The 18,305-nt window shown below is 44.2% G+C and overlaps 2 protein-coding genes across 2 annotated transcripts; both read left to right on the top strand.

Moving 5' to 3' along the window:
- Window positions 1-698: 698 nt before the first annotated feature.
- On the top strand, window positions 699-4,710 carry RPL26L1 (ribosomal protein L26 like 1). The gene is made up of 3 exons (XM_005418806.2): window positions 699-894; window positions 2,323-2,463; window positions 4,539-4,710. The coding sequence occupies exons 1-3, from the start codon at window positions 727-729 to the stop codon at window positions 4,665-4,667; spliced, it is 438 nt and encodes a 145-aa protein (XP_005418863.1). The 5' UTR covers window positions 699-726; the 3' UTR covers window positions 4,668-4,710.
- A 1,796-nt stretch (window positions 4,711-6,506) lies between these two features.
- On the top strand, window positions 6,507-15,978 carry ATP6V0E1 (ATPase H+ transporting V0 subunit e1). The gene is made up of 4 exons (XM_031055219.1): window positions 6,507-6,595; window positions 7,776-7,823; window positions 12,794-12,920; window positions 15,475-15,978. The coding sequence occupies exons 1-3, from the start codon at window positions 6,507-6,509 to the stop codon at window positions 12,885-12,887; spliced, it is 231 nt and encodes a 76-aa protein (XP_030911079.1). The 3' UTR covers window positions 12,888-12,920; window positions 15,475-15,978.
- The last annotated feature ends 2,327 nt before the right edge of the window (window positions 15,979-18,305 follow it).

The raw sequence follows: 18,305 nt of genomic DNA, 5'->3' as shown, positions 1-18,305 counted from the left end.
GGCGGGGAGCGGGAAGGAGCTCGGGTGGCCGGGGACCCGCCCGGGGCTGCGGGACGGGGAGAGCTCGGACTCCGGGGGGAGCTCGGCCTCCTCAGGGTGCGCATCTCTGGTGCATTACTGAGTTAACACAGCCCAGCCCGCGCGGGAGGTGCCAGGGTGTGCACTCAGAAACTGGGGAGCTGAGCAAAATCAGCCTTTAATTTAATTAATCCTCGATTTAATGTATCCTTTGCTATCAGTATCAATGATGCCCTGACAGGCAATCCTGTAGCGCAGTTGTTAAAGTTTAGGAAAGGCCAGAATTATCTTGGATTTGCAGATGTGTTACCTGCACGCTGTGGTGAGGAGCGTTACTGGAGGTGCTGGAGCAGTGCGAGCCCAAAATACACATTTTTATAGATTGGTGTAAATCTATACCAGTCTATAAAAGATGAGCGGTGTGACTGCCGGGCAGCATTCAGGTGTCCTGAGTGCTGGGAACAGGGAGCTTTGGAAGAACGGTCTGATGTGCACGCGTGTCCATCAGCTATCAGCTAGGGCAGAGGCTTCAATTTACTTGAAATCCGGGATATCAGGGTTTGTTGATCCGTGGTGGGATTAAAAACAGTTGAAATTGCTTTTTTATGCCGTGGCAGACTCTGTGGGCGTGGGTGATGGAGTGTAGTGTTCATACTGTGAGCATCTCTCCAACTGCTGGGGTTTTTGGGTTTTTTTTGTGCAGCCAAAATGAAGTTCAACCCTTTTGTGACCTCGGACCGCAGCAAGAACCGCAAACGGCACTTCAATGCCCCCTCCCACATCCGCAGGAAAATCATGTCCTCGCCCCTGTCCAAGGAGCTGCGGCAGAAGTACAACGTGCGCTCCATGCCCATCCGCAAGGACGACGAGGTCCAGGTACGGCCCTGCCACACCTGAGCTTCTTCCGGGGGGAATTCAGAGCTGGGAAGGGCCTGGAACAGCTGAGGAAGCTGGAAAGGGGCTCAGCCTGGAGAAAAGGAGGCTCAGGGGGGGCCCTTGTGGCTCTGCACAACTCCTGCCAGGAGGGGACAGCCAGGTGGGCATCCATGACAAGGGGAAATGGCCTCAGGCTGGGCCAGGGCAGGCTCAGGTTGGACACCAGCAGTAATTTCCCCATGGAAAGGGAAACGGGAACTGCCCAGGAAGGGTTGGAGAGCCCATCCCTGGAGGCGGCACTCGGTGCTCTGGGCTGGGGACAAGGTGGGGAGGGATGGGGCTTAATTTGGATTTGATGATCTTGGAAGTGTTTTCCAAGCCAGCTGAGTCTGGGATTCTGTTTTCATGTGCAGCATGTGGAAAAGGCAAGAATGAGACAAACTGATGTTGGTGCTGGAGCTTTGCCTTCAGCATGGCAGAAATAATCTAAGTTAATCAAGTCATGACTTGGGCTGTCAAGTGTTTCTTAAATTCACTTCATTTAAATTCATTTTAAATTCACTTCAGTGATAAGGATGACACAGGTGTGCTGGCAATTCTGCTGCACTTCAGCTGCATGCATTGATCATTGTGCTGAACTGAACACTTTCGGCAGTAAAGCACAAAGCAAAGAATTGTTTATTTTTTATAGACTGTTTGCTACCTGTGATATTTGAAATACTGGATTAGAAATGAGTTCAAGCTAAGTGGCTTTTTAATATAAAGCACAATGATAGGTGAAAAATTAGGGTAAAAACTCTTAAAAATTGAAATCTGGCTGCATAGCTACAGAGTGTGGTGGTGTTTGCAGGGGTCCCAGGACAAGGGAAGAGATGAGAATCTTGACTCCATGTTTCAGAAGGCTGATTTATTATTTTATTGTATATATTATATTAAAAGAAAATTATATATTAAAACTACACTAAAGAATAGAAGAAAGGATTTCATCAGAAGGCTTGCAAGGAATAGAAAGGAATGATAGTAAAATCTTGTGACTGATCAGAGTCCAAGACAGCTGGATTGTGATTGGCCATTAATTAGAAACAACCACATGAGACCAATCACAGATGCACCTGTTGCATTCCACAGCAGCAGATAATCATTGTTTACATTTCATTTCTGAGGCCTCTCAGCTTCTCAGGAGAAAAAATCCTAACAAAAGGAGTTTTCATAAAATATGTCTGACAACAGAGCTCTCCCATTAGGGTTTACTGCAAAGACGATGGGGGAGAAGCACAATCCTGATCCATTATAAGTTCTGTGTTAGTAATGCTGAAATTGTCAGGTCACTCCTGTGTTTGTGGCTTGGGTCCTGTGCAGCTCAGCTGGTTTGTGGGATGGGCTGGCTGTCCAGGGCTGCTTCTGGAGCTGTGTGTGTGCTGTGTGCAGGTGGTGAGGGGACACTACAAGGGCCAGCAGATCGGGAAGGTGGTGCAGGTGTACAGGAAGAAATACGTGATCTACATTGAGCGTGTGCAGCGTGAGAAGGCCAACGGCACCACCGTGCACGTGGGCATCCACCCCAGCAAGGTACGGGCCCTGGGGCTGCTCTGGGAGTGCTGGGACTCGGTACCAAGTGGGGGGAATGCACCTGGAAGCTGCTCCATCTGTGCATCCCAGCCTGTGTTTGGAAGCTGAATCGTTGTTTAGTTTTGCTTTTGTTTTTTGCCTTTGCTTTCACCCCACTCTGATTCCGGGGAAAACTACAGCTAAAAAAAATTTAAATCTTAGTTTTACGACTAATTCTCATGTGCAAACAACTCTCTTTGCTCTGCAGTGTTATTTTAATAAGATTTATACTATGACTATTTTAAATTTAACCGTTTTTAAAAATTAACTCTGTTAACATAGTTCTAATAAGTTTAACATGCTGCACATCCCACTCTTAGCGCTAAAGTAATAAAATCTCAGTCTTTGTTCAAGAACATACAGAAAAGTGCTTCTAGTAGGAATATATTAATCTGGGCATAGTTGTTACAAAATATGTGGATGCAGAATGTTTGTTAGTATAAAAAGTAATCACTTTGTTTTGCTTCTGCCTCTTGCACGATGGTCAATATCAATGCAAGGCTGGGATATAAACACAGGCTGGGCATGCACAGGTGGAGCAGCCCTGGAGAAGGATCTGGGGGTGCTGTGGCCAAGAGCTGGACCTGCCCTGGCCCCCAGGAGCCCCCCATGCCCTGGGCTGGTCCCCATGGGCAGCAGGAAAAAATCCTTCCCTATGAGGTTGGGGATGCCCCTGGATCCCTGGCAGTGTCCAAGGCCAGCCTGGACAGGGCTTGGAGCCACCTGGGACAGTGGGGGGTGTCCCTGCCCATGGCAGGGGTGGCACTGGATGGGCTTTAAGGTCCCTTCCCACCCAAACCATTGTGGGGTTCTGTGAATAACAGATGGAGATGCTGCCTCAAGGAAATGTTAGGGTGTCATGAGGAGAGATGTGAGTTGAAACCATGTTGGAGAGGCTTAAACAGATGCTCAGAATTGTGATTGTTCTTGCAGGCAATTGTGAACTGAATACTTCTGAACCTGGGTTTAGCCTGAGGTATTTAGAGCTGGTGAAAACCAGGCAAAGCCTGTTTAGATCATAACAGGAAACATTTCAAACTAAACAGAAGAACCTGCCAAAACCTGGTTTGAAGCAGATGAATTCAGTCTGCTTCAGCCTTGCCACGTGGGCACAAAGATGGAAAGTGTTTGTGGAAAAAATCCAGTTGTAACAGGTTTTCTGGTGTAAGTGGTTGGTGTGTTCAGCAGAGGGAGAGCAGAATTATTCCAAAACATCACGACTTGTGTGCAGCAACAACATCTGAGTGACAAGGTGACATTGTGGTGGAGCCAGTGCTGAATAGCAGTGAGAGAAACAGAATTTTCTGCTGCTGCTTCACTCTGGGAAAATTTCATTAATTGGGAATTAGACTTCAATAAAGCTTTGCATAAAGATTCTGGTTATTAATGCAGAGAGCAGAGGAATGTTTTGTTATAGACTTGCAGTGTGAACAGTTTGTACCTCTCCTGGGCAAAGAGATGGGAATTACAATTGAGACCTAAATGCACAAGGAATTAAGGAGGAAGTGTGCCTATATGGCATTTCTAGGATTTGATTGTTAGTTCTATTTTCCAGGTAGTGCTTGTAGTAATACCAACACATTAATTTCTTTGCCAGTTTGAGGAGGCAGGAACAAGAATTGTTGGATAAATTCTTCCCTGGGAGGGTGATGAGGCAGAGGACTGTCTTGTTACAGACTTGTAGTGTGAACAGAGGTGGGAATTACAATTGAGACCTAAATGCACAAGACATTAAGGAGAAAGTGTGCCTATATGGCATTTCTAGGATTTGATTGTTAGTTCTATTTTTCAGGTAGTGCTTTCAGTAACACCAACAATTTATTTGCCAGTTTGAGGAGGCAGGAGCAGGAATTGTTGGATAAATTCTTCTTCCCTGGGAGGGTGATGAGGCAAAAGATGCCCGGAGAAGGAAGTGTCCAAGGGCAGCTTTGACTGCTGCCTTTGTGCGGGTGGGATCAGCTCTGTGCTCGGGTGGATTTGGGATGGGCTGCTGCCCTTCCCTCTGGCAGGGAGGCTGAAGTGCTGTGTCTGTGCAGGTGGTGATCACCAGGCTAAAGCTGGACAAGGACCGCAAGAAGATCCTGGAGCGCAAAGCCAAGTCCCGCCAGGTTGGCAAGGAGAAGGGCAAGTACAAGGAGGAGACAATCGAGAAGATGCAAGAATAGCTGCCTTCCTGATTGACACCATTAAAAAAGTGCTAAAATTCAACCTGTTGTGTGTCTTCTTTCAAAATATTCAAAAATATTGATGTGTCCTGCTCAGCATTTAAATATTCCTACTTGTCTTTTGACTTTGTAAAAAATACACTAAATTTAAAAGCTCTTTGTACCTTTTTTACTGTTAAGAAAGTTTAGAAAAGCTTCAACCAGCCTGAAAGAGCAGTGCAATCCTGAAACATCCATCTTAACAGTAATTGTAGTTCTGCCTCTTCATTAGTTGTGCCCATGTCTTTTTTTAATATTAACATGCTAATTCTGTGCACTGTGTATACAATTAATTCAGGTCTTATATTAATGAGGACAAAGGGGTTTATGAGCAGTGCTGATGAGGCAGAGCTGACTGGTTTGGAAGCAATGGGGTGAAGCAGTCTCAGCGCTGCTGGTGCTGCTGTTTTGGATGAATTTTCTGTGAGAGATCTTTCCTGGCACTTTGTGCCTCCATGATTGAGAGCTGCTTGTTGAAAACAGCCCTGCAGTTCAGTGAATGGACTGGCTCAGTGAATGGCCCTCTAAGTGCTGCTGCAGAGGGACAGAAATTCATCTGCCTGAACAACAATGGGGTCTAAAAAAGGAGATGCTGGCAATCGAGAAAAATTGTTTTAGAAGCCATTCATAGGCCTGGCAGCAAGGCTGTGTTGGGTGGACTGTGAGTGGGTTTCTCTCATGAAGGCTCAGGGGTTTTGTCCCTCCAGCTCGTGCTGCTTAACACAGAATTCTTCCCCTTGAGTGGGTGTTTAAGGAATTCTGTAAGGTTTGCTCATTACCGAGACCTTTCCAGGTGCTCTGTGGGATCGTGTCCCAATTCCCTGAGGAGCTCAGAGCCGACAGGAGCTTTGTGTCCCCTTAGCCGGCAGCCTGTTTGGGATGGGGATCCCACGGCGGTCCCGATCCCATGGCGGATCCCATCGCAGTCCCGATCCCATGACAGTCCCGATCCCATGGCGGATCCCATCGCAGTCCCGATCCCATGACAGTCCCGATCCCATGGCGGATCCCATCGCAGTCCCGATCCCATGACAGTCCCGATCCCATGGCGGATCCCATCGCAGTCCCGATCCCATGACAGTCCCGATCCCATGGCGGATCCCATCGCAGTCCCGATCCCATGACAGTCCCGATCCCATGGCGGATCCCATCGCAGTCCCGATCCCATGACAGTCCCGATCCCATGGCGGATCCCATCGCAGTCCCGATCCCATGACAGTCCCGATCCCATGGCGGATCCCATCGCAGTCCCGATCCCATGACAGTCCCGATCCCATGGCGGATCCCACCGCAGTCCCGATCCCATGACAGTCCCGATCCCATGGCGGATCCCACCGCAGTCCCGATCCCATGACAGTCCCGATCCCATGGCGGATCCCACCGCAGTCCCGATCCCATGACAGTCCCGATCCCATGGCGGATCCCACCGCAGTCCCGATCCCATGACAGTCCCGATCCCATGGCGGATCCCACCGCAGTCCCGATCCCATGACAGTCCCGATCCCATGGCGGATCCCACCGCAGTCCCGATCCCATGACAGTCCCGATCCCATGGCGGATCCCACCGCAGTCCCGATCCCATGACAGTCCCGATCCCATGGCGGATCCCACCGCAGTCCCGATCCCATGACAGTCCCGATCCCATGGCGGATGTTTGGGTTTCCCCTGAGGCCCTGGCACAGGGTGCCCAGAGCAGCTGGGGCTGCCCCTGGATCCCTGAAATCCCAGGTTGGACACTGGGGCTTGGAGCCACCTGGGGTATAGGAGAGTGTCCCTGCCCATGGCAGGGGGTGGAACGAGATGAGGTTTAAGGTCTTTTCCAACCCAAACCATTCTGTGAAACCTCTGCAGGCAGAACGTCCTGTGTCAAGGTGGCTCGTTGTCAGGCGGTATTTGAGCAACAACTTCCTCTTTCTTTCCTTACTTGACCTTTCCTAACTTACTCCACCGTCCTCTGGTTCCACACTGGGTGAGACTGGAAAGGCTGCAGAGGTGGATGTCTGGGTTAAATGTGTGCTGGTGCCCTTGTAGCCGAGGACAGCAGCTGGGCTTCCAGGCTCAGGTTTTTCCTGCAGTGGTTGTGGCTGTTCAGATTAAAAAGCAGACAAGTTTTTGTCTTTCTCTTTTCTCTAGGAGATAATGGCTTCTTAACCTCTCTTCCTCTCTCTGACACTCCCTCTACTCCACAGGTACCAACTGTCTTTTCTCTCAGTTCTCTATCTAAACCCTCAGTATTCCTCAAGCTCTGATATTTCCTGCCTCACTTCCAAACCTGCTGTGTGTTTCATGCCTGGAAACTTCCTGTCCTCAGAAATACCTTGGAGAAATGGCTTCCAGGCATGGAAGTGTGGGAATTCTGTGCCTCACCAACAGAAGTTACTGACCTCCCATGAGGTTTTGTTACTCAGTTGGCGGAGGAAATACATAGATGGAAATGCCTTTTTATAATTTAAAAAGAAAAAAAATCACTTCATTTTGCCACTGAGTTCCATGAGCTGCAGAAAATCTCATTTCCTCTCCTCCCATTTCAAACCCATCTGTGTGTGTGTAGCTGCAGTTTTACCCTTTGCAATTTCAAGAGCTTGGTTCTTCCTTCTTTTCAGCTTTCCAGTGGTTTCTGACACAGCTGTGTTTCACCAAGAAAGGAAAATTTTACACTACAGCTTTGAGGTTTTATTTTATGTTCAGTTTATAAACCCCTCATTCATCATATAAAATTAAAAGTGACAATTTGACACTAAAACTTTCTTTAAGTAGAATTCTGCAAATGAAGAAAGTGTGCATCCAGCCTCAGTGGTTCACTAATGTGAAGGACACTGCATCAGATTCTGCTGCTGCTCACAGTGATTTTGTTCAATCCAGCTGTAAAGTGTTTGGCAGAGCTGTGTCAGTCCTGCAGATCTGAGCTCTGCAGTTTACTCAGCTGGAAGAAGCCAGAACATTCATGTTGAGTCATCTTTCATATGATCAAAGTTGAACTTGTCCTTGTTTGCTGTGGGGTTTTTCTCTGTGGATCCTGTGGTCAGTCACAACACCACAGCTGATCACGTTTCTCCTTCCTCTTGGCAGAGTTATCAACACCATGCTGGTGACCTGTGCTGTCTGCTGCTACCTGTTGTAAGTACAAACAATGTCCTGCCCACTCCTCTTGTAATCACAAGTTCCTTTTTTACAGCCTCAGAGCAGTTAGAAGCTTTTTGAATGTCTCACAGAGGTTTGGACCTGTTCTTTGACAGCTCTTGGAATTCTGAGTTCTAAAGACCTTCAGTGTGCTGAAGAAATTTTCCCATTGGAAAATGCTGAATTAAAAGGAACCTGAATTCCTCCTCTGACACATGACTGTGAGCTGTCCTCTGCATGGACTTGCTGTTCCTCCTCTCCAGTTCCCTGCCTCATTTGTTCACAAGTATAATGACAGTTCTAAGATTTCCCTGATTCCTAGGCTTTTTTTGCCTTTTCTCTTTCCACTTTATATTTAATTCTGAAGTAATACTAACTCAAACCCACTGAACAGTTTTTCTTTTAAATTCCTTGAATATATTCTCAAAATCTGGTAGAGTGGTGGGTGGAAAAGCTGCTGCTTGGTGGGTTTTTTAGTGAGACTTTGATATATTAAGACAATTTCTCTTTAGATGCACAGTGTATTTTGAGGCTGCCTCCTTTCTGTAGGAGATTCAGTAGCAATTACAAAGTGACTTGTTGAGAGCTCTTCATATAATGTTTTTTTTTATCAGGATTTAAGCCAGCTGGAGCTGGAGACTGCAAGACAAAGCTTGCATGTGTTTTTCTCTCCCTCTTTTAAAGACTGTGGAGACTGATCTTGTAAAAAACTGCTGTGCAGAAATAACTCTGAAAGAATTTGTTATTGAGAGTAAAGTGGTAAAAATCTGGTTTTATCCTAAGGGTTAACCTGTTATAAAAATTATTATTTGGAGTTCCATTTGTTCCTGAGTGGTATTTGTACTTTCTTGAGCTATTTAGGCATTATTTATGCTATTCAAAGGAATTTAATATGAATATTTAGAGAAATGCATCTCAGTGTTCCATGTTCCTGGAGAGGCCTGTTGGGTTAGACAGTGGCACAACTTACACAGGTTTGGTTTAGGTTAATAGTGTGATACTCAGGGTTAGTATCAGTTTATACTCTAGAAAATTTATTTCTATTCAGAGTATTTGACATGTGAACTCCTAAGAATTCACTCTTGCTCAACTGTAAAAGTCCAGCAAACTTGGCTTTGTTTTGTATCCATAGAAGATTTTAAATTTAAGTTTTGCTCAGTGGATATAGAAATTTGAGAATTTGTGCAAGCAGCTTGAATTTGGGGTTGAAATTTGGGAATCTCAGTGCTATGAAGGTCTTCTTGCCCTGCACATGAAGTCTGTAGCAGCCCAGTCTCATAACAGGTTCCAAATGTTTGGCTAAGAAAGGACAATTTTTTGGTGATTTTTACTGGGTTGCTGCATTTATGTTACAGTAAGTTGGGTGGTTTTTAATTAGGAGGAGGATTGAGTTCTCAGTTGGGTTTTTTTCTACAGAAACAACGTCCCACTCTTCTAAAACCCTTGAGGTTTGGTGTCTGTATTGTTTGAAGGACAGTTTTCCTTGAAGTAGAGGTTGTGTGGCATTTGCAGCATCCTCTGGATTGTGATGGGAAATGTATTTGTTGTAGAATTTCTTAACTTTTGGCTAAATTCTGTGAACTCTTCAAATGTACAGTGAGTGGTATGTGACTTGTAGGTTTACTTGATTATTTTATCTAAACAGACCCATTATAAAGCCTGCTGTTATTAACATGTTTTATAAACTGCTTTTGCATCTCCAGGGGTTCTTTGGTAATTTTGTGGGCTCTGACTTGTTTTCTGAAAGCCAAATTTCTCCAGTTATACTTTGGGAAAAGAAAAAAAAAGGCAGCAAAATCTTAGGATATTTTCAACCCTGTGTAGTTGTACCCAACCAGATAAATTGCATTTGTAGTGTCTGCTTGCCAGAATGCAACAAAAAGCAGATTTTTCTCATCATGTTCCAAGACAGAACTTGCCTCATCACAGAATCTTTCATTTTTTATTTGCTCATTTATTCTGTATAAAATTGTAGAACCAGCTCTGTTTGGAAAGGCCCTCAAAAGATCTGGTCCAACCTTTTTCCCTCTGCTTTACTCAAACATATGGAACTTTATTGTTCTTGCATTCTTTTCCTTTTGGGGAGGAGGCACTGAAAACACTTCAGACCTTAATTTTGGGTGGTTAAAGAATGAGATTAATTTTTCATTCAGCCTTGAAAGAAGCCCAAAGAATTGTTCCTGGGAGTTCTTCATTAGATCTGTTAGGATTAAAATAATTTCTGCTGCCCCAGGTATTTTTGTGTCCTTAGCAAGTGGCTGGTGCTGTTCTCTATTCCTCTGTACAGCTGCTTAGTCTCTGCTAGATCTGCTTTTATACTCTTTGAGTTACCTTTCCAGTTGAAAGTAGGGAAAAAAACAATTTCCTGTCTTCATTAAACACCACTTGATTGATAAATTGATTTTCACTGAAATTAATTTGAAGTCAATACATTTCAATTTAAAGCTGTTTCTTCTGTATTTAGATTTAGCAGTGATAATTTTGAATAACCATATTGATTACATGGGATTCATTTGGTTGTTCTGTCGAAGATATTTGCATCTAATTTGTGTACAGATCCTGTACCCAGCAGCCTTTTGAAGAATAAACCATTCTCAGGAACCTCATAAAATCTAAAGCAAAGTCCAAGGAGTTACTGCTGCAGAAATTAGAGGTTGCACCATATTGTGAGGTACTGTCAGAGTCTAAATCTATTTTGCTGTGCACAAAGCAGTTCCTGAACAGTGTCATCATGTCCTAACAGAGGACAGGGTGCTTAGAAAATAGTATTATTTGCTACTGATTCTAACAGGATTAAAATATGGATGCCCAAATTGACATTTAAACAGAGATAGCAGGACCTTAATTTGTAACACGAGCACAGACAGATGGCAGTTGTGGTGGGAAGACCTTTTAAAAAAATCTCTGGTACAACAGAAGGGACTTTAATTTCCTTGTCTGAGCTGGATAATTAACAATAACTGTTCTAAGTGGGATCTGGTAGAATTTAAGGACCTGTGGGTGGCTCGAATGCCATACCTGCTTTTAGCAGCTCTGGAACATTGCACCTTGGATACAGAGGTTTGTTTTGCTCTGAATGCTGCACTTTGTTGTGTGTTGTCACGCTGGATTGTTGTATAAAGCAGCATCACTTAACCAAACCATGGGAAAAGCTTTTTCATGCCTTACCTTGAATGCCAGGCAGTTGCAGCCTAACAACTGCTTTAGATTCCTCAGCCCTCGCAGGGCAGGGGGAGGAGTGTGCTGCTGCCCTAATGGCACCCTGGCTCCCAGCTCGGGTATCCAACAAATAAATAAATGCCTTTTGAAACCTCCACGCTGCTTTTCCCCAAGCCCGGTCCCACAGGCTGAGCTTCTGAATGTGCTCCCAGCTCGTTTAATTCGCAGCCATGCTGGGCCCGAGCTCGGGAGGTGAGAGATTCGTGCAGGGAGTTCCTTCCTGCTCTGCGGTGACAAAAGGAATAATGTGCTTTAATAGGCTTTTAGTGTTCTACCCTCCTCCCACTTGTGTTACTTCAGGATGCTGGAGGCAGATGGCACAGTGCTCTTTGGATCTGTCTGTTGGATCTGAAAAATTAACCCTCACAAAAGAAATCCCCTGATCATTTTAAGAGCTAATTTGCTTTTCCCTTAAGTAGATTTTAACATCATGGTCTCAAAATACATTGTTGTCACTGCTTTGGACAGCAAAGTAGAAACGTGTCAGCCGAAAGGTTTTTGGCTGCTCTCAGTGGTGTCTTGCCGATGTTTTAATTCCTTTGTAGAGTCTGCTACGTGTTCAAGGCTGGTGTGACTGATGGACTGCTGCAGGCTCAGCTCCTTGTTTTAGCTGGAGTTCTACCCCCTGCAAAACTGAAAGGGGCATTGCAAAGAAATATTGGTAAATTGGAAGAGGATTGATGTGTTTTCTTGAAGTCTGACCCATATCTTTGTCTTTGTGGCTGTTGCAGGCAGCCGACCTGCACTTGGTTTGCTGGTCAGAGCATCAAGGTTTGTGTGGAATTTTCCATGACTGCCTAAGCACTCTGATACATTTGTGGCAGCTCCCATTACAAAGCTGCTCTGCTTTTTCTCCTCCTTACAAAGCATTCTAGAAATAGCAGACAGATGAGCCAGTGTGTTCACTAAATGTGTTTATATAGTTAGTATTTAACATAGATTTAAATCCGTGGAAGCATCCATTGCTTTTTCTGATTCTTGTAACGTTTACAAAGCAAATACATCTTTTAAGAGTGGAATATTTATTTCTGTTTAGCTTTCCTGGATATTTTCCACAAACTACATTCCTCTTGTTCTCAGTTCTGGCCATGGCTTCTGCAGTGTTAGTTTGTGCTCTGCTCCAGTGACAAGGAGTGACAAGGCTGCTGTGCTGATGATCTGGGGTTTGTGTCATATTGGGGTTGTTCTTGTGGGGTTCTTTTTTTGTGTTCCTTTGTACCCTTTTGCTTCAGGTCCCCTTTTCTTGACCTCTGTGCCAGGTTTAAATTCACTTTTGTTAAGTCTCTGAAAAACATACCATGTCTACAAGGGCAGGTTGTGCACTGAGAAGCAAATGAAAAAGGATGTTTCTCAGAGGTTGTTGTTTAAAGGATGCTTCAAAGGCACTAAAAAAAGCTCTTGTCTCTTCTATGTTTTCATCTTCTGAGCCCCCAAATACCTGAGTTTCATGTGTCTCAAAACACTTTTCTGTCAAAAGAGAGATGTGAGGGCAATGCTAGCAGGTGGTTTTGTGTTGCTTTCAGTTGAACAGGACAATCTATTTCAGTTGCAGAATGATTTGGTGCCGTAACTTCATTGCTGGTGGCTGGTCCTTGTGTTTGACCTTGAGTTAGAATTTTTATTTGAACCTAGACCTTCCTAAAATAGCCTTTTCTTCTCTGATAGTCCTCGTGTTTGGACAACCTTCCATTGTCACAAGCTGTCCTTTGGCTGATTTGTCTCTGTTGGGTTGGGGGGTTCTCTTGCAGTTGGCTGATTGCAATTCTGGCTCAACTCAACCCTCTCTTTGGGCCTCAGTTAAGCAATGAAACAATCTGGTACCTCAGATATCACTGGCCTTGAGGATGTCTGTGCTGTGCTGCAGCTCATTGACAGGTGAGTATGAGCAGATTTATTGATATATTTGGTGTGTTAAAGCTTCAGGAGAGATTGAATAGAAATGTGAGCAGTGTGCTCAAACCAGTGTAGCTCTTTGGTGGGAGAAATCTGTCTCTCTGTAGGCTGCAACAAAACATTTTGGATGTTAGTCTTGATTGGATACGTGAAAAGCTTGAACTGAATTTTTGACAGTCATTTTTCTTTCTATCGTGTCATATAGTGCTGTGTTCAGGGGTTTGTAAGGAGAACAAAACATTACTTCCAAAAAAAGATATAATTGAACTGGGTAACATAAGTGGATTTCCTAATCTTTACCAATTGTTAAACCTCTCCTCAAGCCTGCTACCATTTCATCTAAGACCTGTCCTGATTTCCAAGGCAACACAGTGTTGCTCTCATTCATCTGGGAAGTTGGAATGGGAGCTGCCATTAGAATGTTCTTTATCTCCTGAGCTCACAGCTTGATGGTTTATTTTGTTTTTAATGACAGCCTGTGTGCAGCTTTAATCCCAGCTGAGCCTGGTGGTTGCTATCAGGGCAGTGCTGCTGGAATGTGGTTCTTGCAGTTCCTGGGCTTTTTGACGGGGCCAGCACAAATAAAATGTTGTACTAAAAGTACCTTGATGCTGTTGGGCTTGTTCAGGAGGGCAGCATTTGGAATTGAAGGTTCAAATGAAGGAAATGTGGAAATAAGCAGCCATGATTATCGTTTTTAAGCTGGTAACTGAATAATTAAACACATTTTTGTTTGTCCTTGTACAACACAGTCTCAGCTCAGTGCAGCAGGCAGTGACAGCTGATGTTAGAGCTCTGTTAAATGCTTTCTGTGAAGTGTCCTGGACATTTGCTCCCCAGTTTCAGAGAAGGCTTCCTGTGAACTGGGATGTTGGCAGACTGGCCTGCGTGTGTGTCTGCAGCTCCTTTTAAGCACCAGGCAGAAGCTGAAGGTAGACTTGGCCCTGCTTCAACGCCAGGCCTGTAATTAGCTAAGTCAGTCAAGCAGAATTTCCTAGGAGCATTTTCACTGCTTGGGTGCTAACATATAATTAGTTAGCTAAAACAGAGAACAGTGTGTTTTGGTAATGGGCACAAAGATCCCTGAATCCCATAGGATGATTCAGTTGCCTGGGATCTGAAATTGGAGTTATCTGGACATAAAAATTGGGTTTCACCATCTGTGTGTTGAAACAAGCAAGGAAAGGCAGGAGGTGAGACACAACCTCTGAACTCCTGCTAACAGAACCAGGCCCTTCCCCTCCATTCCAGTGAAGGATTTTCCAGAGAATTGGAATTAAATTTGTACCAAGGAAGAGAGGGACCTTGTGTGTTTGAAGCTGACTGCAGAGTTTCTGAGGAGCTGTCGTTTTTAAACTTATTAATGGAGCATTTCAGCCCTGCACAGCACATGCTGTTTTGTTACATGAAGGAGTTTGTTGTAACCTTTCATCTGATTTTATTGGCTTGATTTTGGAATAAAATTAAGGTTGTTGTCTCTGAAAAGGAAAGGTTTAGAAAAGTAAAAGCATTTAAGAATCCTCAAATATCTGTTCTTTGTTGTTTGAAATGTGCTGTCCCAGGTCACACCACTGCAGTGTTGTTTGAGTGCTGTTGCAGGGCTGAGGTGCTCCATGTCCTGTCCTTGCTCCTGTGGAGTTTGTGCCTAGACAGGAGCTGTGAGTGAGATTCCATCTGATAAGAGCTGGGATATCTCTCTGACACTGCATGGATTCCCATCAGTGTAGCAACCAGTTATTTCAGGATTTTGAGCTGTGCTTTTCCAGCATTCAGGGGAGATGTACTATACTTGTTTCTGCCTCCTGTTCCTTTCAGTTGAGGTTTGGGTGGATTAGTACGGAAAATGCAAAGAAAATGAAGTGTTAACTCCCAAAGTGGAAAGATCCTTAAAAATAAAGATGATTAAAGCAAACCCATTTTACTTAACTGAGCAGCCTGAAAATGCTCCAGTGAGCTCCTCGTGTTCTGCTGAGGAAGTCTGCATATGCTGGCTTGATTGATCTGTGCCAAATCCCACAAGTTTGCTCTGTGTTTTCAGGCAGTGTCCCTCCCATCCAAGGGATGATTTCCTAGCAATTCACTTGATACATCACCAAGTTAATGGCTTGCATGGCAGTGTGCAAGAGCACACAGAGCTCTGTAGCCATGGTAAATCCAGGCTGTGCACTCTTCCAAAGTGTGATCCAACAGTGCCTTTTCTCCTTGGCTTGGTGAATTCACAGCCTGTGTTCTCAGAGCAGGAGCTGTCTTTGTGCAAGTGGAGAAGGGCTCTCATCCAGCTCGCTGGGTGCTGTTACAGCAATGAAAACATTGGAGGGAAATAGTTGTTCTACCAGCTTAGAATGTAACTAAAACTACTTGCAGTAACTTCAGAAATGAAACTGCCAAGAAAACATCCCCACAGATGAATTATCTCCAGTTCTTGACCATTACTCGGTGCATTTGTGGAATGGAATTAGCTGTGCTTAACAGCCAGGCCTGCAATTAGCAAACTGTCTCCATGGAAGGAATAATGAAGGTGCCTCTTGCTTTGCAGGTGCAGAAGAGATGAAAACTCCAGTGACCCAAAGGTGCCCTTTCTGTAGCTGGTTGGATACGAAGCCTGCAGTAATGCCTTAACCTTTCTAATGTTCTTCAAGTGGCTTCTTCAAAGTTCTGTGGTTTTTCCTACTATTCCATTTTAACAGAGTGCCTAATGCAATTTATACTCCTCTTTGGTACTGTCAGTTTTTGACTGTTAACTCCAAATGTGATGAAAATTTCTATTTTTTACGTGTCATGGAATCACATTTCCTGTTCACTTTATCTGTAATAACTCTTCATATTTGCAGGTCTTAGCTTGTCTGTCATTGAGCTGTTCACCCCTGTTCTGTTTGCACTGGACAAAAATGTGTGCAATAAACTGTGTGAGGAGAGGAGCAACAGTGGTAGCATGTGGTGATGGTGATGTTTTTTTTTCCAAATTAATTGTATTCTTGAGAAATCTGGCCTTAAATTTCTCATGCCTGGAAATAAAACTAATCCTCTGCTTGATACAAAACGTTCTCGTGCCATGTTTAACTGTTATTTGTCTGTGGGTTTAATTGGATACTCGGAGTTGAGCTGAGGATATTTAGATGATGTGGATAAATTGTAATGAAGTTAAATAGCGGGAATAGATGGGGAATTGTTGCCTGTATCGAGACCTCTGAGGTAGATCTATAATAGGATTAAACTTGCAATTTAAAATTGCTAAAAGGTGCAGGAATAAGTGAATGCTTGGCTTGAGAGCCTCTTTTCCAGGAACTTCCCATTGTCTGAGGGTTACTCAGAGTATCAAAGGTAACGTGGTTAATTTGGATGAAACCTTCACACTGATTTTGACTGGAGGCTGATTTAATCCCTGGCACATTTGGAGGATATTATAGGAGCAAATGGATTGAATTGAACAGCAAACATTCCAGTTGTTTTGTACTGACCTGGCCCTTGCATGTGGATTGCAGACCTGGGAAGCCCATGGCAATGTGGGCAAGGGGTTCCTGAGGCTCCTCAGTGTCAGCTGAGTCCGTGGGACTGGCATGGATCTGCTCAGTTGTTTGCTGAGGAGCAGCTTCCAAGGGTATAAATGCTGCTCCCTGAATGCTTCCTTACCTCATGTCCAGATAAATTACAATTATTCCCTTTATTGTCATGCACAAGGACATAAGGGAATGGTTAATATTTTATTTGCTTTTCCCTCTTGGATAGCACCATTAACTGTTCAGTGGGACAGCACTCATTACTACACAGGAAATTCCAAGATCCTGACATGTAACTTGCAGTGATCCAAAACTGGACAGTGTGAATTGCAAAAGAAGGAAGAACGTGCCCATTATTACAAATAAACATAGCAGCTGTTGGGACTGGAATAGTGGATTTGTTTTTTGTCGTGTCACCTTCTAAGAGCTGTATTTTACCATGCAAGATGTTGTACACAGTCATCTTACACAGTCTGGACCAAATAATTCCTAGGACAGTTGAAACCAAGTGATGATATAAAAACTTGAAGTTGTCTTTTGATTTTTGAAGTGTGTGGAGAATAAAATATGTTGACATTGTATGAGGAGAGGGAGAGAAATACTCCAAGATATCGTTGACAGATTTGAGATTTTGAAATATATTGATCTGCTTGTCATATTTAGCCTGAAGTGAAATACCCCAAGAGAAAGCTCTCAGTGACAAACAGTGCTGTTTATTGTGTCACCCCTGTCTTTAACAAGCTTTCTATTTTAGGTTCTAAGCTATCACTTGCTCTAGAAGAGAGAAGTAAAAGAGTTCCCATGGGTGTCTCACTGGTGCTGAATTGAATGGAAAGAGCTATTCTAAGCCAGGACAAAGACTAGATGCCTCCCAGAAAGACATCCCCTTTTCCAGAGTGGTTAACATTTCCTCTGAAGCAGGTGCCAGGTGGTAGCATGACTGAAGAAGTGAAAGAATAATATTTTGTATGTGTTCTGCTGGATGTTGCATGGTGGTTGGGGAATGGTCTGCTCCTTGTGTGCCAGGAATTAACACTGCTTGGGATAATTCCTTTTTTTTGCATGACTGCAGGAAATGAGAACAGAGGGACTCAGCCACTGGTGTTGAACAAACAATGCAGGTACCAGAGCATTTATCACACATCCCTCTGCTGTCTGACAGCAGAAGAGAACACAGAATGTTCAAGTACAAAAGAAAGAAGTTTGTGCTTGAAATGGAAAACCTATGTTGAAAGATATTTGGGTAAAAAATTAGGAAGGTGAAGGAAGCTGCTCCACAGTCAAGTTGTGAAGGCTTTTAAGCCATAAACTCTGCAATGCACAGAGCAAGAATTCAGGCCAGGGTCATTCAAATGCTTGTAACTGCTTTTGTTCGTATTGTTTAGGAAATGCATCTCTGCCCCTCACAAGAAATTGTTCTGCAGACTTTATACAAGTTTACTTTTCCTCTAGTGGAAATCAGGGAAGCATTTTACTCCTGTGAAGGGCTGAGCTATCAGAGGTGGGTGGCTGTTCTCTTGTTTCCAGAATTAAATGTCATGGACTCTGGGGCAAAAATAGAATAAATGGGGAGAAATACAAAAACTTCTTTAAAGAATAGAAGACGTTCTGTACAAACAGCAAGATAAGAACGGGTGACTCTATTTTTTATTATGTTTATTACTAATAATTTTGCCAGTTATGTATGAAGCAATCCAGGCCAGCCACCTGTCACTGTGAAAGGTTCTGCATGTAGCTGAAGAGAGTAGGACAAATTACAGAGCTGCAGGTAGGTAGACAGACGGATGAGGGGGGTAAGTGCCTGAGCGGGGCCGCAGAGCAGCAGGACCGGGCCGTGGGACGGGAGCTCGGCACAGCCTCAGCAGCAGCG

This window comes from Geospiza fortis, unplaced genomic scaffold (assembly GCF_000277835.1).
Source record: "Geospiza fortis unplaced genomic scaffold, GeoFor_1.0 scaffold55, whole genome shotgun sequence".
NCBI lineage: Eukaryota > Metazoa > Chordata > Aves > Passeriformes > Thraupidae > Geospiza > Geospiza fortis.
The sequence above is the reverse complement of the archived record's forward strand: the minus strand, read 5'-3'. Positions and strand labels throughout refer to the sequence as shown.